The 24,574-nt window shown below is 36.7% G+C and overlaps 9 protein-coding genes across 23 annotated transcripts in view; 5 read left to right on the top strand and 4 right to left on the bottom strand.

Moving 5' to 3' along the window:
- The first annotated feature begins 3 nt into the window (after positions 1-3).
- Positions 4-1,701, top strand: loj (logjam). Its single transcript, XM_011305512.1, has 5 exons — positions 4-85; positions 161-526; positions 806-1,002; positions 1,068-1,134; positions 1,211-1,701. The coding sequence occupies exons 2-5, from the start codon at positions 338-340 to the stop codon at positions 1,439-1,441; spliced, it is 684 nt and encodes a 227-aa protein (XP_011303814.1). The 5' UTR covers positions 4-85; positions 161-337; the 3' UTR covers positions 1,442-1,701.
- On the bottom strand, positions 1,527-10,463 carry Exn (Ephexin). 5 transcript variants are annotated; one of them, XM_011305516.1, is made up of 9 exons: positions 10,387-10,463; positions 9,997-10,152; positions 8,859-9,060; positions 6,646-7,395; positions 6,149-6,576; positions 5,845-6,002; positions 3,561-4,094; positions 3,158-3,364; positions 1,527-3,087 (listed from the first exon to the last, which is right to left on the bottom strand). In XM_011305516.1, exons 3-9 carry the CDS (start codon positions 8,985-8,987, stop codon positions 1,730-1,732), a joined length of 3,564 nt encoding a protein of 1,187 aa, XP_011303818.1. In that variant the 5' UTR covers positions 8,988-9,060; positions 9,997-10,152; positions 10,387-10,463; the 3' UTR covers positions 1,527-1,729. The 5 variants fall into 5 exon arrangements, with proteins under 5 accessions (XP_011303818.1, XP_011303817.1, XP_011303820.1 ...); XM_011305515.1 differs by having other exon boundaries at positions 9,997-10,396; XM_011305518.1 differs by lacking the exons at positions 8,859-9,060; positions 9,997-10,152; positions 10,387-10,463 and adding an exon at positions 8,784-8,806.
- On the bottom strand, positions 4,187-5,457 carry LOC105266974 (uncharacterized). The gene is made up of 2 exons (XM_011305513.1): positions 4,777-5,457; positions 4,187-4,548 (listed from the first exon to the last, which is right to left on the bottom strand). Exons 1-2 carry the CDS (start codon positions 4,820-4,822, stop codon positions 4,256-4,258), a joined length of 339 nt encoding a protein of 112 aa, XP_011303815.1. The 5' UTR covers positions 4,823-5,457; the 3' UTR covers positions 4,187-4,255.
- A 24-nt stretch (positions 10,464-10,487) lies between the features above and the next one.
- On the top strand, positions 10,488-11,304 carry LOC105266972 (acyl-CoA-binding protein homolog). The gene is made up of 3 exons (XM_011305511.1): positions 10,488-10,594; positions 10,895-11,009; positions 11,076-11,304. The coding sequence occupies exons 1-3, from the start codon at positions 10,580-10,582 to the stop codon at positions 11,207-11,209; spliced, it is 264 nt and encodes an 87-aa protein (XP_011303813.1). The 5' UTR covers positions 10,488-10,579; the 3' UTR covers positions 11,210-11,304.
- Positions 11,305-11,580: 276 nt separating this feature from the next.
- LOC105266971 (putative acyl-CoA-binding protein) lies at positions 11,581-12,662 on the top strand. The gene is made up of 4 exons (XM_011305509.1): positions 11,581-11,691; positions 11,764-11,823; positions 12,240-12,354; positions 12,415-12,662. Exons 2-4 carry the CDS (start codon positions 11,809-11,811, stop codon positions 12,552-12,554), a joined length of 270 nt encoding a protein of 89 aa, XP_011303811.1. The 5' UTR covers positions 11,581-11,691; positions 11,764-11,808; the 3' UTR covers positions 12,555-12,662.
- A 166-nt stretch (positions 12,663-12,828) lies between these two features.
- On the bottom strand, positions 12,829-18,273 carry LOC105266970 (dnaJ homolog subfamily B member 6). Of its 3 annotated transcripts, XM_011305507.1 has the most exons (8): positions 18,065-18,273; positions 17,367-17,488; positions 15,335-15,475; positions 14,786-14,895; positions 14,502-14,678; positions 14,190-14,439; positions 13,987-14,076; positions 12,829-13,583 (listed from the first exon to the last, which is right to left on the bottom strand). In XM_011305507.1, exons 3-8 carry the CDS (start codon positions 15,397-15,399, stop codon positions 13,415-13,417), a joined length of 861 nt encoding a protein of 286 aa, XP_011303809.1. In that variant the 5' UTR covers positions 15,400-15,475; positions 17,367-17,488; positions 18,065-18,273; the 3' UTR covers positions 12,829-13,414. The 3 variants fall into 3 exon arrangements, with proteins under 3 accessions (XP_011303809.1, XP_011303808.1, XP_011303810.1); XM_011305506.1 differs by lacking the exon at positions 17,367-17,488; XM_011305508.1 differs by lacking the exons at positions 17,367-17,488; positions 18,065-18,273 and adding an exon at positions 17,847-18,017.
- A 325-nt stretch (positions 18,274-18,598) lies between these two features.
- LOC105266968 (transmembrane protein 222) lies at positions 18,599-20,568 on the top strand. Its single transcript, XM_011305500.1, has 4 exons — positions 18,599-18,916; positions 19,113-19,323; positions 20,276-20,406; positions 20,472-20,568. Exons 1-4 carry the CDS (start codon positions 18,804-18,806, stop codon positions 20,548-20,550), a joined length of 534 nt encoding a protein of 177 aa, XP_011303802.1. The 5' UTR covers positions 18,599-18,803; the 3' UTR covers positions 20,551-20,568.
- On the bottom strand, positions 20,410-22,665 carry LOC105266969 (uncharacterized). Of its 4 annotated transcripts, none has more exons than XM_011305505.1 (2): positions 22,579-22,665; positions 20,410-21,211 (listed from the first exon to the last, which is right to left on the bottom strand). In XM_011305505.1, the coding sequence occupies exon 2, from the start codon at positions 21,203-21,205 to the stop codon at positions 20,777-20,779; it is 429 nt and encodes a 142-aa protein (XP_011303807.1). In that variant the 5' UTR covers positions 21,206-21,211; positions 22,579-22,665; the 3' UTR covers positions 20,410-20,776. The 4 variants fall into 4 exon arrangements, with proteins under 4 accessions (XP_011303807.1, XP_011303806.1, XP_011303805.1 ...); XM_011305504.1 differs by lacking the exon at positions 22,579-22,665 and adding an exon at positions 21,979-22,066; XM_011305503.1 differs by lacking the exon at positions 22,579-22,665 and adding an exon at positions 21,536-21,869.
- Positions 22,666-22,668: 3 nt separating this feature from the next.
- HDAC4 (histone deacetylase 4) overlaps positions 22,669-24,574 on the top strand; it is an 18,045-nt gene continuing 16,139 nt past the window's right edge. For 5 of the 6 annotated variants that reach the window (XM_011305493.1, XM_011305494.1, XM_011305499.1 and 2 more), the window contains exons 1-2: positions 22,669-22,757; positions 23,189-23,355. In XM_011305493.1, coding sequence (XP_011303795.1) covers positions 23,313-23,355 — 43 coding nt within the window. In that variant the 5' untranslated portion in view covers positions 22,669-22,757; positions 23,189-23,312. The remainder of the gene's footprint in view (positions 22,758-23,188; positions 23,356-24,574) is intronic. The other variant, XM_011305496.1, reaches the window with a different exon arrangement.

Raw genomic sequence — 24,574 nt, 5'->3', positions numbered from 1 at the left:
AGAGCGCATTCCTATTATTATTAGTTAACGAAGGAAATGTCAACTAGAAAAATAATTGTTGTAAAACCGCAATTACAATCATCAGGTAAATTTAACAATGTTTACTCGCAATATTGTTAAGAGTTAAAAAGTTGAATGATACAAAATTGTTTTTTTTTAGAGATAATTTGTGCTCGATGCTCCAATTCGCAGATTGATGAAAAAAAATGATGTGAAGAAGAGAAGTGGGAGGTGTACTTTCTCTATGAAAAAAAATCCTCATCGACTCCTTCGATCCCTCACCTGTTGTTACACGTGGAGAAACTAGTCGTCAGATGATGACAAGCCAATAGATTCAATGAAACTACTCGAGTGCTTGTTAATAACCGGGACGTTAATTGTCCTGGTTAATTGTGAAACAACGAGACCGTGGTATGAGACACTTCCAGCTGTTGCTATGGATTATAAAGTTCACATTGACGCCGGCAAAGAGGACTGTTACTTCCAATACGTTAATCCCGGAGCAACATTTTTCGTCAGTTTTCAGGTGCTCATTTAATAAACTAATTAAATTCTCTGAGAGCCTCTCACAATTCTCATTAATAATAAGAGAAAGAAAACTCCAATAGCTGCAGGCAAAATTGGAAATTCACTGAAAATTTTGTGATATACTTTATGAAATTTCATGCCACGTCACATCATCTACAGAGGGCTATGACCCATATGGCCAGTCCCTGATTATTTGAACGATAAATAATCGCCTGGTGCTATTGTTTTTTATTATTGGATTTAATGTTTTCTCATGTTTTCCATTGTGTTTCTGCAGGTGCTGAGAGGTGGTGATGGCAAGGCCGGATTTGCTGTGCGAAATCCAGTTGGTGAAATAGTTCATCCATATCAGTGGCGAGCCAATGCTGATTATCAAGACCAATCAGGTGTTGGTGGTTATTACAGCGTCTGTATTGATAATCAGTTCTCTAGATTTGCTGCTAAACTCGTCAACCTCTATATCACAGTTATCAGGTATTTTTTCAGATGATAATTATCGCTGATAGTGAGACATGAATACTGAATTATTATTCTTTCAGATACGATCAGTGGGACAAGTTCACGAAAGAATTAGAAGAGTTGAACCTCTCAGTGGAAAATTTCACGGTAATTTTCACTTTGAAATAACTCTCCCACGAGTATATTGTACAATTATTGCAAATAATTATTTTTATCTTCACAGACGACGATCGTGAATGTGGAGAAGAATATTAACGAAATGCTGCAGTCCCAGCACGCAAGTAGAAGCAGAGAGGCTCGAGACCTGAATTTACTGCTAGATAATAACGTTTACGTACAGAGATGGTCAATTGTACAAATGATGGTCATAATATCGACAACAGTACTGCAAGTCTACTTCGTGAGAAAACTGTTCGACGTAAAACCATCGGGGCATTCAAAAATGCGTATTTAATTCTTAATATCAATTTTGAAATTTCATACTCGTACTCGTCCTCAATTTTGACTGATTTGCAAAGCTTTTACTCTTTCTTTCTCTCTTTTAATCTCATTGCATTTTACTACCATAGAATCATAGCCCACTGGAATTTAAAAATATATTTTCATAAACATGGATTTATTCAACAGATACAAACATTCCTATTTTATAGCAACACATGTATATACAATTTTTTGAATACTCCAGAGAATCAATATATGAATTTATATTCGGTATTATTAATTGATTACTCAACAATATCAATTATCGATTAGAATTAATGGACTGTTTAGCCCTCTGCTGCAGTAAGCACTCACTGAGTGCCAAGAGTCTGTGTCGTTGTCTCAAATTCCTGGCCCTGACGTGCTCAGAGGCAACTTCCTTGACGAAATTCCCAGGAAACCAGCCCTGTTCACCACCCACGAGCTTCTCCCCGTGGTTCCATCCGTCTGCCATCTTCCTCACAACATTTATCACATCCCCAGGTTGCAGAGACAATTCATCAGGCTGACTCGGTGCATAAGAATACAATGCCATAACTTGAGGACAATCCCAAGATTCATAAAGAGTTTCTCCAACAGAACTAGATACTGGAGGTGACATTGCATCCAGCCATCTCTCCCTCTCAGTTCCATTCTGACAGGACAATATGTACTCCACATGTTTCCCATTATGATTCTCAAGCAACGTAAGAATCATGGCGTACCTTTCTGCAAATGGAGAGTCATCGGGCACCTTCTCCAGCTCCACGAGACTCCTTTTGCTGGTATCGATGACAGTGTACGTGTCTTCCTGACTGGAATTGGCTTTGCATTTAGCCACGAGAATGTGATCAGTCAGGAGTAGAAGGTACAGAGGTGTCTTTTGATATTTTTTTCTGAATGTGAGGACATATTCACTGCCAGATTTGGCCATCATCTGGGTAACTGGCCCACTTCTGACCAGATGTCTCCCACGAAGATCCACTGGAGGTACTTTGGCTGAGTAGACGAGTTTTCTAGCTAGTGTCTCCATTTCTATTTGACGTCCAGCTGTTCTCGCCCCCTCATTACACTCTGTAACAACTCCACCTAAAACTGACACAACTCTCTCCCAGTGCAGACGCTCATCGTGATCTGTCGAGAGTTTTGATAATACTGCATCTGCCAGGAGTGGCAGTCTCGTCACCCTCTGCATAGGTAGCATCAAAAATGAGTGCAATGAGAGACTCTGGCATGCCGGATGCGCCTCGATCCTCATAATAGTCTCCAAAAATTTACTCTTTCTCGATTTCAACTCTCTCAATGTGGAGTCTATGCTGACTTGGTTGGAGCAATAATCGATGTAGATTTTGGAGCACCGCTCGGCATGTTGGAGGAGAACATTTGGAAGACCACGCATCAGTGGATCCTGTCGCCAAGTCGCTTCCAACTCCCCGAGAAATTTCTCCGAGGCTATCAGGACATTTGGAACTTTACCAAAGAGCTTCTCACGATCTGCCACAGAGAGGACCTCGTAAACTAGCTCATGATTTATCAAAAACTCATTGACAAGTACTCGAAGGGAATTTAGGTATGAAGCCTCTGACGTCAGGATCTCAAATTTCGCTTCTTGGAGTTTCTTCTCGTCGTTTGTCAATTTTTCTGGAGGAGAAGATAAATGATAGTGAAGATTTTTAAAGTTTCTAATTGAAAAATTCTTTACAATACTCACCAAGTAGTTGAGTATTTTTCACCTGTGGTGTTTCACACCACAAAGTCCTGTGCCCTGGTCTTCCCAATTCCGAAGTTGATGGCGAAAAAATTGAATTGATGTCATCCTCACCGTAATTACTATCGGAATCTGACTGAAATGCCCCTCTTACTGTCGCAGCTGCGTAGAACTGATAGAGCGGTTCTTCAGCTAGCATATTGTAATCATCTGCATTCCTCCAGAAAAGAGAAACAATTACATTATAATATGAGTAAAATATTCCAGTGTACATTGAACTTGAGTGAAAATGCTGAGTGAAACACTTTCCCCGAAGAATAGAATCCGTAAAAGGATCGTCTTTCGATGCGATACGAATACGGAAACAATAAATTCATTGGAATAAAAAAAAACAAGAAAAACTCACCTGAATTATCAAGCTGGTGCCTAGGTGTATCATCTGTCTTCCAGGAGTCCGAATCCCCGTACCAATTAGAGGTACCATATATTTTGTAGATGCTCTCATTATTATTTTTTCCAATTTCATTCTCATTATCGAGGTAAAACGTCGAGTGGGACGACACATTCCTCTGAAAATGCTTTCGCAAATTGAAAGTTTGACTGGACTTTCTCGTATCACTTTGATAGTTTTCACAACTCGATGATTTCAGTGGCACATCGTCAATATTTGAATCAATTGGATCCGCAGAAGTCGATGTTTTTCGACGCATGCGACCGAGACTTCCTTTGGTGATGCTCCACGTACGCCGTAACATTTTAATTCGCTTGCCAAATGTCTCTGTGAGACTGGATTCTCTCGGTGGTGGTGGAACAGGTCTCGATGGTGCCTCCTGGACAGCTGGACTCTCCATCAAATTTTCAATACTGCTTTCAACTGCTCTAATCGACTCGCTCGGCTCTGAGCAGAGAGTCTCGTAATTCGAATCATCAGATGCTGTATCTGTTGATAAATTTTTCATTATCAATAACGAGAAAAAAAAAATTAATAAAATCTCGGTATTTCGGGCGGCGATTAAAACTGATTGACACAACTTTATGGCAATATTTTATTAATATTCCACGGTTACATGAATAAATGAGATTAAATAACAAATGAATTGTTCATGTCTCTACTCTAATCGCATTAGAATCATTCTCGGTGAGACCTTCAAGAACGTAACAGGATGTCTCCTGGGTATCCACAGAGGCCTCATCCCGATCGACTGTTCTCAGCTGGACAAGACCCTGAGTGGCGTTGATGGTAGGCTGTCCATCCTGGTGACTGATCCCATTATTTTCAGAGCTCCTCGTTGTCATCGCACTACAATCTCTCCACATTTCCCCGTCCCTCGTCCCACCCGAAGACTCAGACGATCCAACAAGGAGAACCGATCCCGTACCAAGGCTCACAGCCACTTGAAAATCATTCAAGGTCAATAAAAATGATCTCACCACTTGCCCAATTGGACTTTCAATTTTACCAAAGCAATTCAAAAAATGTCTCGTCTCTCGTTTCACTGAGATAAATCATTCCCTTTCCCGAGTAAATGTACTGATAATCAGAAAATTTAAATTCAGAATATACAGAACATTAACGTGACATAAGTAAATAAATTTCAATATTTTTTCCTCTCATTGTGTACCTTGTGTATTTGGTCTCCTCGACAGTGTCTTCAGGTTCTGCCTCATTGTCGCTATTATGCGATAACTTGTTTTATCCGCTGGTCTGATTGTCTCTCGTCTTGGCTGGAATGAAGAGTGCCATGGAAAGGGACTGGGGATTGTGCTTGACGATGAGGTACAATCTGTCACTAACTAGTTACACCACTGGGAGACAAGTACAACTTGAAATAAGTTGGGCCGTTAGTGCCGGTTCGCCCGTGACTGAGAGTGAGACTGAGAAACCAACAGAACGCGCAATATGCGCTTTCACCTTGCCTCCGAGAACCAACCAGCTCTCTTGATACCTGCAGTTGTCGTAGTAACATGTACCTGTATTCCAGCTACACGAGTGTACATTCCAGGCTCATTTTACTCGTGTATCTCTCGTCCCAGACTCGTTAGCATTCGCCATATCCTCCACTGAATACTCCTGCTGTATCCTCCACTGCTCCTCGTCCTTCTCCATGCGTCTCTTTGTTCTCAGAATTGCTCATCATTTTTTTTATCTTTCACGTCTTGTTTTTCCACTTTTTTACAAGTTTCTTTGCATTCCCATCCTGATATTTAGTCTTACTTCACTGATTTTTCGTTACATAAGGAATCGTTCGTAAAAAATACTTGAAACTCTTGGCGATGAAGAAAGAGGAAGAATGCTAGATGCTAGGAATAATTGTTGAGCCACTCATTGAGGTAAAACTTTTACCCGACGACTCCACCGTGTGATATCTAACGAGTGAGCAATTATTTCATGCACACAGGGATTTTCGCTTCCGTAATAGGAAGAAAAAGTTCTATTAATTACAGACTACATAATAAAGAAATGGACAAGTCTAATGTTAATGAGTATTAGCTTTCATTATTAGATTCGTTCATTTGTGCACGAGAATTTTTACTCGAAATTTTTTATTACTCTTTATCAGCACGCACCGGAGACCGAGTAAATGGTAATCGTGCGGGAGATCTTAATTATTTAAAGACGTATACAGAGCCTTGTGCGTACGTCCCCTTTCTGGATCGAGCTGTTACGAGAAAATTCATTAAGAACTCACCAGAAGCGTCTGATTGACGAGAGATCCCAACAATTTGACTGGTGTTTCGTGTTGAATTTTTGCGCAATGCCTTTGATCTCTGCCGTCTCACTTTCCTCGCCCGTCGACCCGTTCTCCTTTTCGAGGGACTGCCTCCATCCTCTTGATTGTTTGTCGATCTGAATCCCAAAATAGAAAATCATTTCTTCATCTCGTGATAACTGTTGCATTTCGATTAGATAAGGAATGATTATTTGTTATTTTGAACGGAATTGGTGAAGATATCAGCTCATGGGGAAATATGAGAGAAAGAAATTCCACTTACACGACTTCAGACAGTGATTCTTCCAGATCCTCCCACTCAGATTCCTTTCCATAACTCGATTCCGCCTGTGAGACAATAGTGGAGGCAGCGTAGAGGCTGTTAACTCGAGACTGACAATTTACACCGACATCATCATACAATGTGTCCTCGTCATCCGCATCCTCATCTACCGAAGAATAATCATTTCTCATATAAATCAAGTCCTCTCCACAGTTGTCTTTTTCTCCAGTGGGAAATCCCTGCAAATTCGAAGGATTACTGTCACAATTTTCCCCCTGGGTGCTCCTCCTCAGAGAGAGATTACTCGGGGGCATGACGTCATCGTAAACTTGATCATCGTCATCGTGGTGGTAATCAACTGCGGAAGGAGATATCTTAACGGATGTTAAGGGTGGGCCCACATCATCGTATACATCCTCTGCATCTTCCTGAAAAATAATAAAATATTAATTGTTGGACTTTGATTCTGATAATGACAGAATTATTAGCAAACCAACATGAGCCACTGATACTCCCACGTCGTCGTAATTCTCTTGGTCTTCACTGTCAACCACATCGGCAGTTTGTTTAGATAAATTACTCCAGAGAAAACTTGAATTCGCAGAAGGTCTACAATTTCGTTCATCGGTGTTGATATCTGTAGATATTTTCACATCGAATTGTTTGTCTGGTGTTTGCTCCCCCACCATTGGTAATCTAGCGAATTTTTCCTGATGCGTTATAATTGGACGAGAATGTGAATTGAAAGGTGTTTCATTGAGCCAAGCCCAACGTGCAGTTCCAGCGAGATGAACGAAATTCGTTGGCTGTGATACACTGGCAGAAGAAGAAATTTCATCTTTCGTTTTAATCTTTCGTGGTCTCATTTTACCTATTTTTTTCGATCTCTTTGCTCTGTTCGGTACATAATGCATAACAGTTCTCGTAAACCCCCACTTAGGCTTCACCTTGAAATGAACTTTTGTACTCAGCAATTTGTCATTGTCATTTAAATCAGCAATGTGGTTTTCAGCAGACTGACATATTTCCTCAGATATCTCGGAATTCAGTTTTTCCCACGAATGTCTTGTGTCAATGTCCTCTTTATTCGCACGATCCTCTGTAGACTTTTCTGGAGACTGTAGTCTGTTGACTATGGCTGTCTCTTCTTGTTTGTTCCCTTCTCCATTTCCACTGTCTCTCGTCTCTTCAATCACTTCTTCAAGGCTATTTATATCCTCATACGAGGCGAATTTTTCCTCCGGCACCTGATAGAAAATTCCCAATTAAAAAAAAAACAAAATTAAAATTTTTCTGATTAAAAAAATTGCCAGAAGCTGGGGATTTGGTCTTTGCAACACTTCGAAATGATTGAAGCAGTGAATCTTTATCAGGCACGATAAGATCCTTGGACTCTTCATTTAATCAGATAAAGAACACTTAAAACAAAAATTTAGAACATCGACATTCCTCTGAGATCCATAAATTGACAAAACAAAAGATTACAATGAGAATAATGAGAAATTACTCTATAAAAATTGTGCAAAGCACGAGAAAAGCGAGGGACATATCAATGAGTCCTGAATACACCATTGGATGCAATGAATTTATTTATTTACATACGCTGGTGGATCCGGTTCGAGGATTCCTCGGAATAATTAAGTAGTGAAAACCTGGAGTGATTGTCAAGTGTGCGAAAGTATTAAATCGTCGCACACTGAATAAATCGAATAATGAAAACGTGTGGTACGATGAAATTGTAAATTAATGAACCTTGAAATTCAATTGTTCCGGAGAATCGCTGACGACTGGTGTAATTGACACATCGTCGACACTGTGCGTTCCATTTTCAATGTTGACAATATCAGTTGGAATCAATTGAAGTGGCAGACTCTTGCGTTTCAAGGCCAGACCCTCGAATTTGTCTTTCACTCCGAGGATACTATTCCGATGAAGAAAGCTCGCATTATGGAGTGGTCGATTGGGCGTTGATCGATTATCCATCATCTCCGATGTTATCTCACACTCAACAAAGCTCGAATAATTCAAAGATAAATCCTGCAACTTCATAACCTCGCTGATATTTTAACAAATCAGTCGACTAATCACATCGATGGGTTATTTGCAAAAACAAATTGTTTCAACAAATGAAGTTATCAATTACTGAAATGTCTCACTATCTCACTCCACAGCAACTTGAAGTCCATTTTCACTTGAAAGAGGAATTTTAGGGATTTATTTATGTTTTATTATGATTTTTTTTATTTAATGATTTTTAAACAATTAAAGTTCAATTTATATATATACACATATGTATATATGATTGGTAGTGTATATAGGTGATATTATGTGAACTATTGACAAACATGAAATTTATAAAAATCCATGTTTTTAAACAATTAATACACTTCAGATTTTCACAGATCACATTTTCTCATGGCACTAGTTACTGAATTATTTTCTGAATTTGAATTTGAAAGGGAGGGATTGGTGTACCGGTTGTCATATTCAAATGCATGGCGCAAGCTCGACAATTACAATTACAATTACAATACCGCGGAAAATATGAGACACGATGTGTTGATGAAGGGTAATGCAGGTGTTGGGGACAAAAACGACAATTGCGATTGGAAAGTTTTTGTGAAAATCAATGGACTTTTGTCAAGTGTCTTGTGGGTTCCTTGGTACAGACTGACACGGGACACGTGTATACGTTAACGTTTATTCGTACCAATTGGCTGTTCGGTGGTGCTCGGCAATGCTCGGTGATGCCGATCGGCGAAATCAAGCGAAACCCGCGACAATTCGTTTCTCTTTGATTTCTGGATGAAAGCTGATGGAAACTCGACTGGAGATCCATTAAACGGACAAATGGAGACTTTCAGGGATTGATTCCACATTTCCTGATTTCGTGTCAAGTATTTAAAGAGAATCTGGCAGGTATCGGGCATAAAATTATATTATTAATTGTTAAAGGGATTGATCTAAAAAATTTACCGTTTTGGCATTTTGAAGTTTTATTGAGTGAAATAAATTAAATAAATTAAATTAATTGAAAATAAAATATTATTATTAATTGTTGAACGGATTCACCCAACAAATTTATCGTTTTTGCATTTTGCAGGTTTATTGGGTTAAATAAATAAAAATGAAATAAATGAAATAAATGAAATAAATTGAAGATAAAATATTATTATTAATTGTGGAACGGATTCACCCAAAAAATTTACCGTTTGCAGCTTTTTAAAATAGTTTTGTGAATTTTTGAAAAGTTTAGAGATAACGCAGGGATATTATTGCATGATCATGACATTTCAGGGGAAAAAAATTAAATATATAGGGGAATGGAGGGTAAAATAGACCCCTTACGCAAAAACTCGTTCCTCAGCAATTTTCACTATTCAAATGACTAGCCCTTGCCTTCAAAAGCATCCACCAAAATTTATGCAACGCGTCATCCTCTCTTTCACGATTTTTTTTCCAATAATTCCAAAATGATTCGTCGAGACTATCGAAAACAATTCATTTCTGCTTACTGCAAATAGTGTTTAACGTTAAACAATTTATCAATTGAATTGTATTTATCAATAAAAATTAATAAACAGAATAAAAACTCCGTATTAATTAATTAAATATGAAATTTAGACACGCATCAAAGGATCACTCCGCCCATCTCTAAAAAATTAAGAAAAACCTTTGAAAATATAAAAAAAAGGGTCCATTTTATCCTCCCTTTCCCTCAATAAATTATTAGATACGTAAATAAATAATCAGTCACAAACAGTTTTTGGTACCAGACAGAGGATTTCATACGATTCAGTCAGATCCGAGGAGAAAAAAAGAGATTAGAAGAAGACGGGGAAAGTAACCTGGATGATTGGTACACTGAGTCAGTCTCCGGAATTTGTTCATTACTACAGGTTCCACAGGTGCAATGTCCGTGGCCCTCCGTCAATTTCCCATGTGAAGGCCACCCGGATATATAAATTCCCCCAGCCGCTCGGAAATTCCGATGATACACGCATCTGTACCAGGAGAATAAAAAAGTTTTCTACAAAAAATCTGAAGTCATAAGAAGAAAACATCTGACATTAAACCAGAAAAAAAATGTCTTGCAATTCTGAACTTGTCCGAAGGACGAAAATAATTTGTTTAAAATGTCTATATCAAATAATTAATTCAATTTATTCAACTGCTCTCACGTTTCCAATTAATTCGTAAAGTCGTCCTTTAGTCAATTGAGATCTTTTTATATTCACCTGTCATTTAACTCGTGATACTTCCATTAATTAACTATAGTCCCATTTTTTTTCTATGTTTATAATTTAATCAATACGTCTGGTCATTATCTGCTGGGACTTTGGTTCTTGCATGATTGTTTTAAAAGTGGAAAATTGCCTAGTATCTCCGCAGTAACTGTTCATAAATTTACGAGAGCAGATATAAAAGAGAATGTCATTGGACCAGGTGAATTTACAATTCCCAATTTAACAATAATCACATCAACTAGTTGATTTAATCACAACTAAATTGATTAGTCGAAGTGATAAGAGATATCCCATATTCCAAATTGAAACTCAGCTGCTCTGTAATTGATAACACAATTAATCATTAATCATTAATAATACAATTAATCATTAATCATTAATAATACAATTAATCATTAATCATTGATAATAACAATTATAAAAGATCCACTAAATACTATAATATCAATATTGAATATTAATAATACTTAATTATTTAAACCGTTGATTGTTGTTTCAGGATTTTCTCAAAGCCGCGGAGAGCGTGCGAAATTTAGCAAAACGTCTCCTGGAGGTAGATGCCCTGGAATTTTATGCATTATATAAACAAGCAACATTTGGAGACATAAATATTGGTACGTGTGCAATCACGCCACTTTGACTTCCGTATGGCTTTTTTAAATAAAAAAATTCTGAATCAGAGCGATCCAGTGCAAAAGATCATCCAGCAAAAGCCAAGTGGGACCAATGGAACAAAAAAAAAGGAATGTCCAAAGACGATGCGAAGAAAGCCTACATATCGTTCGTTAATTCAACACTTCCAAAATATAAATAAACATAATGTAATGCATGTTATGTATGTAATGTACGTAAATGTATTCTCCTTGTCTTTCTTTTGGTGATCGTGGAATAATAAATTGATGAAGAGAATGCTCTTTGACCTCGTTATTTGCATGAGTACTTTGAATGAAATCATTACTCGATGATCTGAAAATATGAAATCAATGAGGCGATATTTTATCTAGAGGATACAAGAGGATATATTATCATATCGATTATTTCTGATAAGATTCTTTTCTCTAGGTGATAATATTATCGCCTGGCAACTCCTGCCTCGGCATTCATCAAAAAAACGATATCGATAATTTTATTTCGTCAGTGAATAGCAGAAATTATACAAAATCATTTGCCCCCACCATTTCTCTTTGGACAGCGATTCCATTTTTACTCCGGGTCAGACCTATGAAGACGTTCATTCGAGTCAAATCGAACATTGAGGCAAGTGATTTTTAAAATCATTGGGACATCATAACATAGGTAAAGTATTACGGATTTTCACCTGTTGTCAATTTAAAATTGAACAGTTAATCGATAAAACTGTCGTCGTAGGTCATTTTACTGACGTGGCAGTTTTCAAATAATTCAGCAAACACAATGTCACTAGAGGAGGTAAGTCTGAGTTTATTTCAATAATTATCATCCTTCGGATTTTCGTTTAAATAATCGCCTCCATCATGAATCGACATTCCAGTGACTGTCTGTAAGACCTTGTAATTGAAGGTTAAGTCGACTTTTTCTATCTAATTCATAATATTGAAAGTTCGTAATTTCGTGACGTCAAATTGTTTTTGTCATGCAGAGTGATAAGAATAATACGGAATATCACGTTTGATATTGTGGAGTCAGTGTTAAATTACGAAATATAAACAGGAACTTTTCAGAGTTTATAAATAATTTAATACACTTGATGGTTCTCGATAAATTCGTAATTTACGATTATTTCGCATTTTTCTGAGAATATGTAGTTATTTATGAATTTGTTGTGGTAAATCATCATTGAAATGTAAAATAAAAAATGATTTCAGTCATTCAAAAAAGCAGCTGAAGACGTGAAGAATCTAGCCAGCACACCAGCTGATGCTGATCTTCTGGAACTCTATGCTCTCTTCAAGCAGGGATCAATCGGCGATTGTAACACGAGTAAGATAATTATATAAACGCAATACCGTAATTAAATAAATAATTAAACGTACTTTAAAGCTCGACCCGGAATGCTGGACTTCAAAGGCAAAGCAAAATGGGACTCTTGGAATGGAAAAAAAGGAATGAGTAAGAACGAAGCGATGACTCAATACATCGCCAAAGTAGCAAGTCTCATTCAATCTATTGGCAAAAATTAAAAAGATAAAGTTTTAGCGATAGCCGCTCAGTGTGAATGGAATATACATGTAATCGCGCAAATATATCAACAATGGCCTTCACAGAAGTGTATCGCACTGGGAATTGATCGAAACAATGACACAATAATCACTAAATAATTATTTACCGGTGCTACTTGAATATTTTCATATTTATACGAAATTTTACACCTATTTAATGAATTTCTATTGCAATTCGAGGAACATTAGAAACAACTGTAGCTTTCTTTGTTAAGGATATTAAATATAAAAATTGTTTCTTGAATAATAAGAGCTGTATTTTTTTCAACTTAATCTCTACCTCTTATCATTATATACACATATATCATTAATCATCAAGGAAAGAAAATTGCCTAAAACGCATGATGACGTTGAATTGAAGTTGATTTCATAAGAATTGGAGATAGCATTGACGAAACGAATGATTTTTTTAAGTCTTCACAGTGAATTAATCTCCATTTCTTCAATTTGACTGCAGTCTACCCATATATTTGATCAATTAACGTAGGTGATGCTAATGACGATAAAAGATGGCCTTAAATATCTACGAGTGAGTACAAACATCTAAGATTGCGTAGCAGAGATGAATAATTGTTTTTCATGACAGACATTCGTCGTTCATTTCTCATACTTGTAAATTTTATTTTCAAATGATGAATTCACAGCTACCGCACAAAGCCAAGACTCACGTATCTTTCGTTTTCAAGCGGATAAATCTGAATATAATAAAAGTATCGATACAGATGGGGGAATTGGTGGTCACGTACAGCGAAAATATAAAAGGGAAGTTGTGATTAAGAATGAAGCAAGTGCTGTTGTTTTTTTTTTTCCTCTCTCATGATTCACTTTCTTTTAGTTTTTTCGTGCTTCGTATGTGGATGATGGTGATGGGACTTTAGCCGTGTTTTATCCGTATGCAACAATTTCGCACTGTCTCTAGTATGACCACCAGTTGACGACGAATCGCTGATTTTGTCACTCACTTGACGACTCGTCGATGCCTCATTCAACCTGATAAAACAACAGACTCATCACTACAATTTCCTTGTAATTCCCACATCAAATTATTCGTTTTATCCACTTCTGTTTAGAATTTTCGTTGTTTTAGTATTGATGATACAAAAAAAAGCACCAATTGATAACTGAACCTCTTAGTGATGAGCAAAAAAATTGTGTTAGAAATAAATTTTATAATTTCAACAGAATAATGCAGTGCATCGACCAGCGTCTGTGTTACTGTATATTAATCATAATTAATGAAATTAAAGAGAGATAAGTCTCGTGTACAGTGTGAGATTGAGATAATTCGTCTGATGGATATTTAGTTAGACGTGAAGATTTATCATTTCCAGTTGAATATTTTTCAATAAGTTAACACGAAGCAAACATAGATGAGACAATAATTTAACTGTACGTGATTGATTGAGGAACTCCGTTGACTGTCCTTGATTTTATTACGTCGTTCTCATAGAAAGTTATAGTCTCTTTGCCACCCTCGACGACCCTACAATGAAAAAACAATAATTTACCATTGACCATTTAATAAAAAGAGAGATAACAAGGTTCGCTATCTCCATTATCTCATACTATTTTTATATTGTTTGCATTTTATCGTACTTGTGAGTTGTTATCTTTTTTCCATTGATGAATCTGGTGGAGGTGCTTGTTTTTTTCACAGCAGCCCCAGAGCTTGGTGACGAGCCCCTTGCGAAACTGCTGAATGACGAAAATCCAAGATCACCTCCATTTCCAAAAAATCCGAAAGGCGACGATAGGCTGAGATCGAGGGTGCCAAACGGTGAGCCCAATGTATTCTGTCTGGAGCTGTGTCTGTGTAATCCCCTGCGTCCATTCCCACCATTCAGAACTGTGGATGAATCATCAATTAATCAACAGCTAGATTAAGCCATTAAAACGCAAAATACCAACCATCAAAGAGATCATTGAAGGGTGATCCATGGAAGAACTCCCTGAAGACATCCTCAGGATCTCTGAACACAAACCAATTATGGAACTGATCAAAGTCTTCATCCTCATGTCTGCGCTTATTCCCAGGAATCTGAAGACCCTCCTTCCCATACTGATCATAGATTCGCCTCTTCTTTTCTGTTTGAAATAATAATAATAATCATCGAACCAAAATTCAATCTCCAATTCATCAGAGGATGACTAAACACTCCACAATTGAGAGAATTATTTTAAATATGACTCACCGTCAATCAATACTTCATACGCCTCCGAGATCTCTTTGAATTTTTTCGTCGACTCCTCAAGATTATCTGGGTTTTTATCCGGATGCCATTTGAGTGCTAGTTTGCGATAGCTGATGGACACGAAATATCAATTAAAGAATTAGAATAAAGAATTTTTCTTGGACGGAAGAAAACGAGGGGAAAAATAATTGGTAATCTAGCTGAATGTGCAATACGACGAAGATTATGTTCTCGTGAATGCCTGCGGTCATAGACCCCTCGGCCAAGATGTCAACCTTGGCCGAGGAGAGCAAAAGATATAACTGCCTCATTGGTAACTCTCTAATACCATATATGACGTTGCATTTAGTTCATCACATCCGTGGCTGCACTACCGAGAAGTTTCGAGAAAAAAATTCCAGCAATGCATCAATAATCTCACATTCAAATAATTCCTTTTACTCCTTTTCTTTTCCTCCTCCCAACATCAACTTTCCGATATCATTTCTACGCGATGTTTGATTATTTTATATTGATAATTATTTATAAGATAATTAAATAACTACTTACGCCTTCTTGACATCCGCGGTAGTGGCGACTCGTGTAACTTCAAGAACTTTATAGTAGTCTACCATTTTCTCAGTCTCAATTCGTTATTCAGCCAAAAGTCCAATATCCCGCGATGTTGCGAGTCGGCGGGACCACCACCACCTGTTAAACAACATCAATGAATGAATAATAATGCAAATCAATGACGACGTTTGTCCATCATCCCTGATGTAATTTAATGACTGAATCGACATCGAATTGACACGATTTCGTTGCACAAATCGAAAATTGCACATGCTCCACTGACCTCCATTCAATGCGTGTGTACGAATGCGTGTCACCCAATCGACTACAATCGTATATAAATACATTGCACCAAAGACAATTGATGAATTATCGGAGAATCATCGACACATGAAGCAACCGGAACCCGAGAAATGTGGGGTCTATTAGCAAGTGTGTAGAAAGGACCCTTAAAGTCCAAAGACTTGGCAAGGGAAAATTCTAAAGTTAAACGAATTGGCTCTCTAGAATAGACGAAAAAGCGGAGGTGGAGGTCACTGTGATATCTTTACCACCCAAACACCCGCATAAAACCGCACACATGTACAGTGTGCACGAAGTAAGAGAAAAAAAAAAGTGATAAAAAAGAAGTGAAAATCTATTTTCCTCTCTCGTGAAACGGAAACGCCAGGACAAATATTTTTCACTGACAAAAACATAAATTACGAGAAAATATACAGCCGACCTCGACGTCGTCCTCGTCCTCGTATGACCATAGATTCACAGGGTAATTCATATTTGTACGTGGGCTCTCGTGGGTGTGTCACCAACAATCAAACCAACTTTGACCATTTAATCTCGCTTTTCATTCAACCAAATTTCAATTGAATGAAATAATCAAGATGACTGTACATGCCAGAGCCTCCCCAGTTGTTGAGGAAATGCCAGCGATTTAATAGGATGCGTTCCCACTGCTATTGGAGAACGGAAATGCGGAAACAAGAGTTTGTTGATGGGATATACTTGTTTCAAGATGTACGGAACAAGAAAGCTGTTGTACAGTTTAAAGTGAGGTGGGCGTCCTCAACGGTGTCGAGTCGGTGGAGTGACGTCAGTCATACATATTTGGCCAGCAAAAGTATCGATGGATATTACTTTTTTCAACGAGACCATCTCCTGCAATTTTCAAATGAAATTAAACGAAACGAAAAACGATAAATTTTTCAATTCTAAATGACAAGAGAGGAGAACATACAATATATTACCGACACGCCACATCGAATTCCAGATGAAATGCATCACTGCTCCTGCTGCACTCAATTTAATATTTCGATAAACAACTATTGAGTAATCGTCCGTGGGCGAAGAATAACGAAAAATAAATAAAAAAATCATGAAAATGGAATAAACCCAAGTTTTGAAATAGCAATAGCATGTCATCTGTACTAATTCCATGTCCTTTTACGCAGCCATTATGAAATACTGACAAGTTCTCAAGCTAGAGATAGAGAAATAATCCCAGTTGAGTTGAAATAAATGTCAGATGACTGAAGGCTCAATCCGTACATATTTGCAAAAAGTCCCTGACAGCCTCTTGAGCATTACACTCGCCAAAATATTTTCAACTTGTTATTCCGAGATGAAAATTGGAGGCAAAAGCCCAGTGATGATGCGTAATAAATAATTCCTAGGAAACAAATCATGTACGTTAGCATTTAATGTATTTATGCATTTCCGTTAAAGGAAAGGTACACGATAAGATTTACTTCCTCATGAATTAAACTGGGTCTGAGTAATAAAATTGCATCGTTTTCATCAGTGGCCTTGAATCAAGATCCCCCTGAAACCGGACATCACGTGGAAATTGTTCAATCAATGACACCAGCTATGGACAAACCAATGTTAATAGTCTGTATTTGTCATGCTCCTCAAGACAATTCCCTCGTTTTCAAGACAATCTTCATTATTTTACGGCCATTGTCTCTCTTTTCCTCGAGATATCATGAATTTTATTCAAGGAATAAGATAAATAATTGGAATTACAGCTTACAGACTTTATTGGCGAGAGACAAGGGCGTCCTTCCAACAGTTCGTTATCACAGGTTAACCGTTTTTTTTTTCTTTTTACTTGAACGATAGCTGTGCACTAGTGGAGAATTATCGATGAATAGTCTGAAAATAAATATCAGCAATTTCCTGATTATGGTATCACTTGGGCTGTCGTTTCTGTTTTATTCCGTCGACAATCTGGAGGATTTCTGGCTCCCAGAGAAATCCGATTTATCCCCAATCGTGTCCGTTTTTTTTAGAAATATTTTTTGCCTTATTGTGGAACAGTAAAATGATATACTATTCAAGGATTTAATGGAATTAAATATAAAATTTGATCAGTGGCGTAGAACGGGGGAAAAAAAGAGAGGAAAAAAGAGAGGAAAAAAGAGAGGAAAAAAGTGAAGAAAACAGGCCTCGGGGTTTTGTCATGAGAAAACAAAGAAGAGAATAGGAAAATTGCCAGATGACGTTTGTAAACCTGCAATTGGAGAATCCAGTTCTAGATGAAAACGTCTGCGATACTTTATCCCAATGAAATAGATATAAATTGATTAATTAAATCAACACCATCGATAAGTTGCATTTGCACGGAAAAACGAGCGATGGCTTGTTCACAATGGCTCATCTGTTTGTCCACCATCAACATTAAATCACCACAAAATCGAATATTAAAGTGATAAATACGAGACAACTCACCGAGACACTATCGCAGACTGATTTTGCTTCGGAAGATTAACTTATCACTGGGGGATGAGTAATTATTTGGCTGGGGTTATTTCCAAACGGCTGAAAATTACACAGGTAATTCACTCCGTGGATGGACAAAACGGAGAGACAGACGAGACTTTAGCGACAAAGGTGGAGAAACTCTGAGAAACTCCACTGGTTTGACTTGTTGTGTGAAATTAGTCACTTGAAAATGAAGGGATAGAAAAATCTAGCAATTATTGCCAATTCTCTCAAAAGTCCCCACCACCACCATCTTTGTTACTAGATTTGTCCGCCAAGATTTGAATTAACGATGTTCGTACCCTTGCAGGTGAGAATGTGAAAATTCACGTTTTTTTAATTTTTCGTGGAGAATTCTCGAGGAAAATTTGTTGATATAAATGCGGTAGCAATAATTATTCCAAAAATCGAAAAATTTTTTTCATGCAATAGAGAGATTAACTTTTTGTTGTTATCGACGGGAAATGTTGATACGAACGATTTTACCGATGGAATTTCTGTTATTACGACGCCATTGTGAATTTTCGTGTTTTCACAGATGAACAAAATAAATGATAAATAATTTGATAGCAATTTGAAATTTTGAGAGGAATTGGCGATGATAAAAACGATAGAGCTCCAGTTTTGCAAGAGAATTACTTTATCCCGTGTTTTATTTCAGTGCATTGAGATATAAACATTGAATTACCCCTGAATTTTGGGAAATATGAAAGACAGTGATTGTGCTGACACATCTCCAATGGCAATTGATCTCCAAATTGATGCTCCCAGGAAAAGATTTCCTTTTTGTATTGTCTGGACACCGATACCACTCCTAACGTACGCTTTGTCCTTTTAATTTTATTACCTTTTGTTATTTAATTTTGTGGATTATTTACAGTTTTTCATTTTTACTTTTGAATTCCACTGATAGTCTATCCATAAACTAATCACAAAATATTTAAATAATAAAAATGTTGAAGATTAAGAATGAAACTCCTTCATGAGGCGATTATTGTCATTACGCTGATTACAGGTATTTCTTTCCATTCATTGGACACATGGGTATAGCAACATCTGCGGGGATAATACGGGATTTTGCTGGTCCTTATCATGTCTCTGAAGATCAAATGGCTTTCGGTAGTCCCACAAAATATTGGCAATTGAATCATTTGCTAGCAAAAGGAGGTGCAGCTGGATGGGACAGCGCTGTGTCAGAAGCTAGTGATATCTACAAAACTCGAATGGTTTGTAGTTTCAATTTCAAGTAAAAAATGACTATCTTTTCCAAATTATCAATTTATCCCAAAGACTAACTGTTATTATTTTTTCTTAATATTAAGGCCCGGATGGACTGCCCGGAAAAGATAATTTACTCCAAAATTGGGACTTCTAATTAATCCGTCGATTAATCGTTTTTTCCGATAATTGTTAGCTAGCGTTCTAGCGGTTGTCACCCGCTAGGCCGCTAGCTAACAATTATTGAAAAAAACGATTTATTGTCAAAGTAATTAGAAGTCCCAATTTTGGAGTAAATTATCTTTTCCAGACAGTCCATCCGGGCCTTAATCTTTTTTGAGACCAACAGATATTTATTTTAAGGACCGGTTGGATTATCTGGAAAAGATAATTTACTCCAAAATTGGGACTTCTAATTAATCCGTCGATTAATCGTTTTTTCCGATAATTGTTAGCTAGCGTTCTAGCGGTTGTCACCCGCTAGGCCGCTAGCTAACAATTATTGAAAAAAACGATTTATTGTCAAAGTAATTAGAAGTCCCAATTTTGGAGTAAATTATCTTTTCCAGACAGTCCATCCGGGCCTTAATCTTTTTTGAGACCAACAGATATTTATTTTAAGGACCGGTTGGATTATCTGGAAAAGATAATTTACTCCAAAATTGGGATTCCTAATTACTCTGGCAATTAATCGTTTTTTTCAATAATTGTTAGCTAGCGTTCTAGCGGTTGTCAACAACTAGGCCGCTAGCTAACAATTATCGGAAAAAATGATTAATTGACGGAGTAATTAGGAATGCCAATTTTGGAGTAAATTATCTTTCCGAGATACTCCATCCGGCCCTTAATTTAAATACAACTACTGAATTCTGTACAGAACTGTAACATTTTTAATTATTCTCGATTTATTTCTCACTTCAATATTTTAGTAGTGAATTAAACTTTCTTATTTTGCTTCAGCATAATTTATGCTGTGACAACTGTCACTCTCACGTGGCCACTGCCTTAAACCTGATGGTATTCAAAAATTCGAACAATTGGAATATGGTTAAATTGGCATTACTCATGCTCATCCACGGAAAATACGTCAGGTATTAAATTTCATTAACTGTTTATTTCCTGAACAAATAGACAACAAATTATAATATTTTTACAGCATCTCAGGATTTCTGAAGACATGGGTACCATTCCTTTTTCTCGTTTTAATAATTCTCACGTATTGTTTAGCCGTATGAATAAAAAATTAACAATGACATCGACTCACGCTTTTTTTCCCTCCAAAAGTATTTATCGTCTTTGTGCTGTACAATTAATAAAAAAAATGTTTAAAAAATATTTCTGACGTGTGAAGAGAACGGAATTGTCAGGAAATCTGTACATACTATAATATACTCCAATATTTTTAAAGGATAAGCGACAATACAGCGGAGAAATTGATAAAAATAGTTAAATATCGGAGTACTATCCACTGCTCGTTGCCATTTCATTAATTACACTGTTTTCTAACGAAAAATCGTAATCATAGTTTTCGCTTTTAATTCTCAAAATAAATGAGAGAATCTCGTCGGCGTGAATCCTGTCCATCTCTACGTCGTTCTCCAACATTTTATTCAGTTGGAATTTTATACAAGGCAAATAGTTCGGTGCGTCGCACAAAATATCCAATGAGGAGACGTTGGATGGAATTTGTGGTACATTTGTGGAGGAATTCTGGGGAAGATAGGGGTAAAGGCCAAAGTTTTTCGTGGGATCAGCTCCAGCACCACCAACTGGTGAAGGTGCATTCACCTGTTTCTCTACGAGAATGTAATCGTCGATGTTACTGGCCGTCTCTTCCCCGGAGTCTGAAGGTGAATCTTTGGTTTTTTTTCGTCCAAATAGCCACGACATTCTTCACTGAAATAAAAATATTAATCTGTCAACTACATGACCCAATAATTGTTAAAATGAAATAGTGAATTTTAGTTTTGCGAAATATCGATTATCTCGAAAAATCTCGAGTTTCCAAAAAAACACAAAAAGACTTCTTCTCAAGAAAATTTGATGAACTACAAAAAAGTCCTGTATCTTTTTCCCCTAAAATCGATAGGTTTCAAGATAAATCAATAATTAACGAGAACTTTTAATTTTGCTTATCGAATTCTATCACTTGACAACGAAAATGGTGTAGAGCGATTGCTGCAATTGCTGCAATGCCGTGCACACATTAAATAATCTAACCTCGAAGTGCTCACCACGAATTCTCAATCAACTGTACGATAAACTCTCCCTAATTCCTCTAAACAATCAATGTCCCGGGGATTATTCAACTAAATTCCTCCAAAATTCCCGATCCACGTATTTTTCCCGCGATTATAACACCTGGACCGACTGTCAACTACAAATCTGACGCATTAGCAATATTTTCCACAACCTAACCCGATGTACAACTACGTTGGTTGCCCTGAGAATCCTGAAACCCCAAGATGATGAAATAAAAAAAATAACAACAATCAGGTAGATTAATTGAATAACATAAAACCAAATAAACTTCAGAATGACATGTAACGTAAACAAATAGCTCATTGAAAATTCAACGAGTCTTGAAACAAAGGATTGAGTAAAAAAATTTTAAAAATACAAATAAGCATTAGAACTACGTGATCCAAGCTGACACTTCCTACATGTATATTCCACCATCTAGCAATCTGTAGTGTTATGGTTGATGAATCCAGAGTTGGTTGGAATTGACCCTGTGAGCTCAAAAGTATCTCACGATTCAAGTTGCTAATTGAATCCATTGATAATTCATCGGTCACCAGTTATGCAGGATGTAACGATAATAAATCTAGTAACGAATAAGTACAACTGATTATAAATAACAATGATGTATTTGCCAGTGGCAAATAGCTGATGATCAACTGTTATTTTTTAATCGCTAATGAGAGACAATAAGTTGGAGTGAATAGCATATAACGCATGCGTAATCTGTTAGTGGGTGGTACTTGTGTGTTGACTATTTTGATGAAACAAAAACCAATAAGTACATACACAATCTGCATTGAATACAATTTTGGAGTATGCTAAAAGTCAAAGGAGCAATAGGATATTGCGTGTCCAATAAAATCAACATCAAAGTCAGATACAAGTGTGCTAATTGTTACGGTAATACAGACTGTGGCTTCTATTTCTTTTGTCATTGGACGAGATTATAACCTGTGTTTTTGTTACTTGGTAGATATTATTTATGGCAATACTCTCGTTAATTAGGTTATCGACTTTACCGTTGACATTAAATATGGAGTATTGAGTTTTGGGACTTGGTGATCAGTTGGGAGGACTTCCTCTGGATTTGTTGGTGATAAAACAATTGTTTTGTGATTGATATCGTGAACTGGTGGTTATATTGAGTTTCGAGTGATACAACTGAGAACTGCGGGATCTGATTGCCAATGACGATGAGGTAAATTTCAGCTCTTGTACCATGAAAATTTATTGAGACAACTTTTCTTTCATCCCCGGGAAATGGTGGGGTCATAATGTAAATTAACGGTCATAAATCGAATTTAGATATTTTATTCATTATCGAAACGGAAGAGATTTTTGGGGATTAAATTCTCGATGGAAGATGTTAATTTTTTCTCCTTAAATCCATTAATATTTCATAAAATATTCAATAAATTTTAATAAAAGAATGTAAATATGTGAATTGAAAGAGATTTAAAAAATCTAATGAATACACGTGTAATGAAACCAATTAAATGTATTTTAGTTTGAAAATTATAGATTGGATGGATTTTAATCGGTGATAAATTCGCGATGTAATGATGAATAGTCATTTTTGATGGAATATCAATCGAGGAATAACATGAGAATGTAAACAACAATTTACAGACCACGTGGATGCATGTGACCAACACTAAATTGTGGCGGTGTGTCGAAGGTGATTGGGAAAAGGTTGACAGGAGGGGGCAGGTGATAGATGCAGCTCATGGTACCGTAATAATTTTATGGAATCATGTCGAGCGAACCACCGCCGGCAAACACCATTTCAGTAAAAGGTAAACACCAATTGTATTCAAAATTTCGGGGGACTGTTGATATTGGAAAAATGTGAGATAGAAGAGAGCAAAAATATCAGTTCAACCTGTTCCAATATAAACAACCCGTAAAAACGCTCTCCCTTTTTATTTGCAAACGGTATTCGTATTTGTTTTTCAATCAGCAGGTGAATATTTTTTTTATCGAAGGTGATATAACCGATGGCAAGTGTTATTCTCATTCAACTTCGACTCGAGAGGACATTTCCGCTATGCACGCAGTTGAATTATTTTTAACTTCATTATAATTCAGCAGCAAAAAGCTGAAGTAGAAGTTGAATTTAACATTTTTATCAATTATCGATTCAGCTTGAAAACTATGGGTTTACGGAGGAAATGGTAGAGGACTTTTTTGTAGCTCATGAAATTTTAGACAAAAAAGGTATCTTGCTATTTTCTCTGAATATCAGTGGTTTTCGACAAATCAACGATATTTCTGTTGCGAAGTTATGAACTGAGATGGATTTTTTCGTCGCGAGTTTTTAGCAAGTATCTCAGAATTAAAGGAAGATATCGATATTTTCATATCCACCTTTTTTGTAGCTCTAATTTTTTTCCATAAAAAATGTTTATACAAAAAAATCGCAAAATCGGTTCAACTCTGAGAAATCAGCTAAGAACTACTTTGAAAAAAATGTGTAACATCATCTCTGGAATAGCACCACCAGAAATATTATCTGGTGCCTCGGATTGTCTCTGGTGAAATACTAAATAATTGTTTTCTCAATGTCGAATCTTTTCGTAAATATTACCAGTATGAAAATCCAATTGTCATTGCACACTGGTATTCTTACGCAATAATATGGTTAGAATATGCCAACGTAGGGTATATGACCATAGTGAGTCTATAAATAGAAAAACTTGGTTACGCAGCTCCCTGTGTATTTACGCGGATCTGTTACACAGGTTTTACCTGTAAAGAGGCCACACTACTATCAAAGAAACACAGACAATAGTATTTCCAGAAAATGTGGCGTGACTGGATCAGTGCTAGACGCGAATTTTGATTATACATTTTCATTAAAATTATCCGTAGAAATAATATTTCGAGATCGTTCTAATAGTTCCAATAGTTCCAATAGTTTCAATAGTTCCAATAGTTCCAATAGTTCCAATAGTTCCAATAGTTCCAATAGTTCCAATAGTTCCAATAGTTCCAATAGTTCCAATAGTTCCAATA

Source organism: Fopius arisanus, unplaced genomic scaffold (assembly GCF_000806365.1).
Source record: "Fopius arisanus strain USDA-PBARC FA_bdor unplaced genomic scaffold, ASM80636v1 scaffold00043, whole genome shotgun sequence".
Lineage (NCBI taxonomy): Eukaryota > Metazoa > Arthropoda > Insecta > Hymenoptera > Braconidae > Fopius > Fopius arisanus.
The sequence above is the reverse complement of the archived record's forward strand: the minus strand, read 5'-3'. Positions and strand labels throughout refer to the sequence as shown.

Bases quoted from the DNA above. Each gene is read 5' to 3' on its own strand.
- loj (XM_011305512.1), top strand. From the start codon at position 338: ATGAAACTACTCGAGTGCTTGTTAATAACCGGGACGTTAATTGTCCTG. The intron at 1,003-1,067 runs GTATTTTTTCAG...TTATTCTTTCAG, and splicing joins CTCTATATCACAGTTATCAG to ATACGATCAGTGGGACAAGT. The intron at 1,135-1,210 runs GTAATTTTCACT...TTATCTTCACAG, and splicing joins TCTCAGTGGAAAATTTCACG to ACGACGATCGTGAATGTGGA.
- LOC105266974 (XM_011305513.1), bottom strand. From the start codon at position 4,822: ATGAGGCAGAACCTGAAGACACTGTCGAGGAGACCAAATACACAAG. The intron at 4,549-4,776 runs GTACACAATGAG...ATGATTTTCAAG, and splicing joins GAGGAGACCAAATACACAAG to TGGCTGTGAGCCTTGGTACG.
- Exn (XM_011305514.1), bottom strand. From the start codon at position 8,197: ATGAAGTTGCAGGATTTATCTTTGAATTATTCGAGCTTTGTTGAGTGT. The intron at 6,577-6,645 runs GTTGGTTTGCTA...ATTATTTTTCAG, and splicing joins TGGGAGTATCAGTGGCTCAT to GAAGATGCAGAGGATGTATA. The intron at 3,088-3,157 runs GTGAGTATTGTA...CTTCTCCTCCAG, and splicing joins GAAAAATACTCAACTACTTG to AAAAATTGACAAACGACGAG.
- LOC105266972 (XM_011305511.1), top strand. The intron at 11,010-11,075 runs GTACGTGTGCAA...ATTCTGAATCAG, and splicing joins ATTTGGAGACATAAATATTG to AGCGATCCAGTGCAAAAGAT.
- LOC105266971 (XM_011305509.1), top strand. The intron at 12,355-12,414 runs GTAAGATAATTA...CGTACTTTAAAG, and splicing joins AATCGGCGATTGTAACACGA to CTCGACCCGGAATGCTGGAC.
- LOC105266970 (XM_011305507.1), bottom strand. From the start codon at position 15,399: ATGGTAGACTACTATAAAGTTCTTGAAGTTACACGAGTCGCCACTACC. The intron at 14,679-14,785 runs GTGAGTCATATT...TATTTCAAACAG, and splicing joins GTATGAAGTATTGATTGACG to AAAAGAAGAGGCGAATCTAT. The intron at 14,077-14,189 runs GTACGATAAAAT...TTTTCATTGTAG, and splicing joins AAAAAGATAACAACTCACAA to GGTCGTCGAGGGTGGCAAAG.
- LOC105266968 (XM_011305500.1), top strand. From the start codon at position 18,804: ATGAAAGACAGTGATTGTGCTGACACATCTCCAATGGCAATTGATCTC. The intron at 18,917-19,112 runs GTACGCTTTGTC...CGCTGATTACAG, and splicing joins ACACCGATACCACTCCTAAC to GTATTTCTTTCCATTCATTG. The intron at 19,324-20,275 runs GTTTGTAGTTTC...ATTTTGCTTCAG, and splicing joins ATATCTACAAAACTCGAATG to CATAATTTATGCTGTGACAA.
- LOC105266969 (XM_011305505.1), bottom strand. From the start codon at position 21,205: ATGTCGTGGCTATTTGGACGAAAAAAAACCAAAGATTCACCTTCAGAC.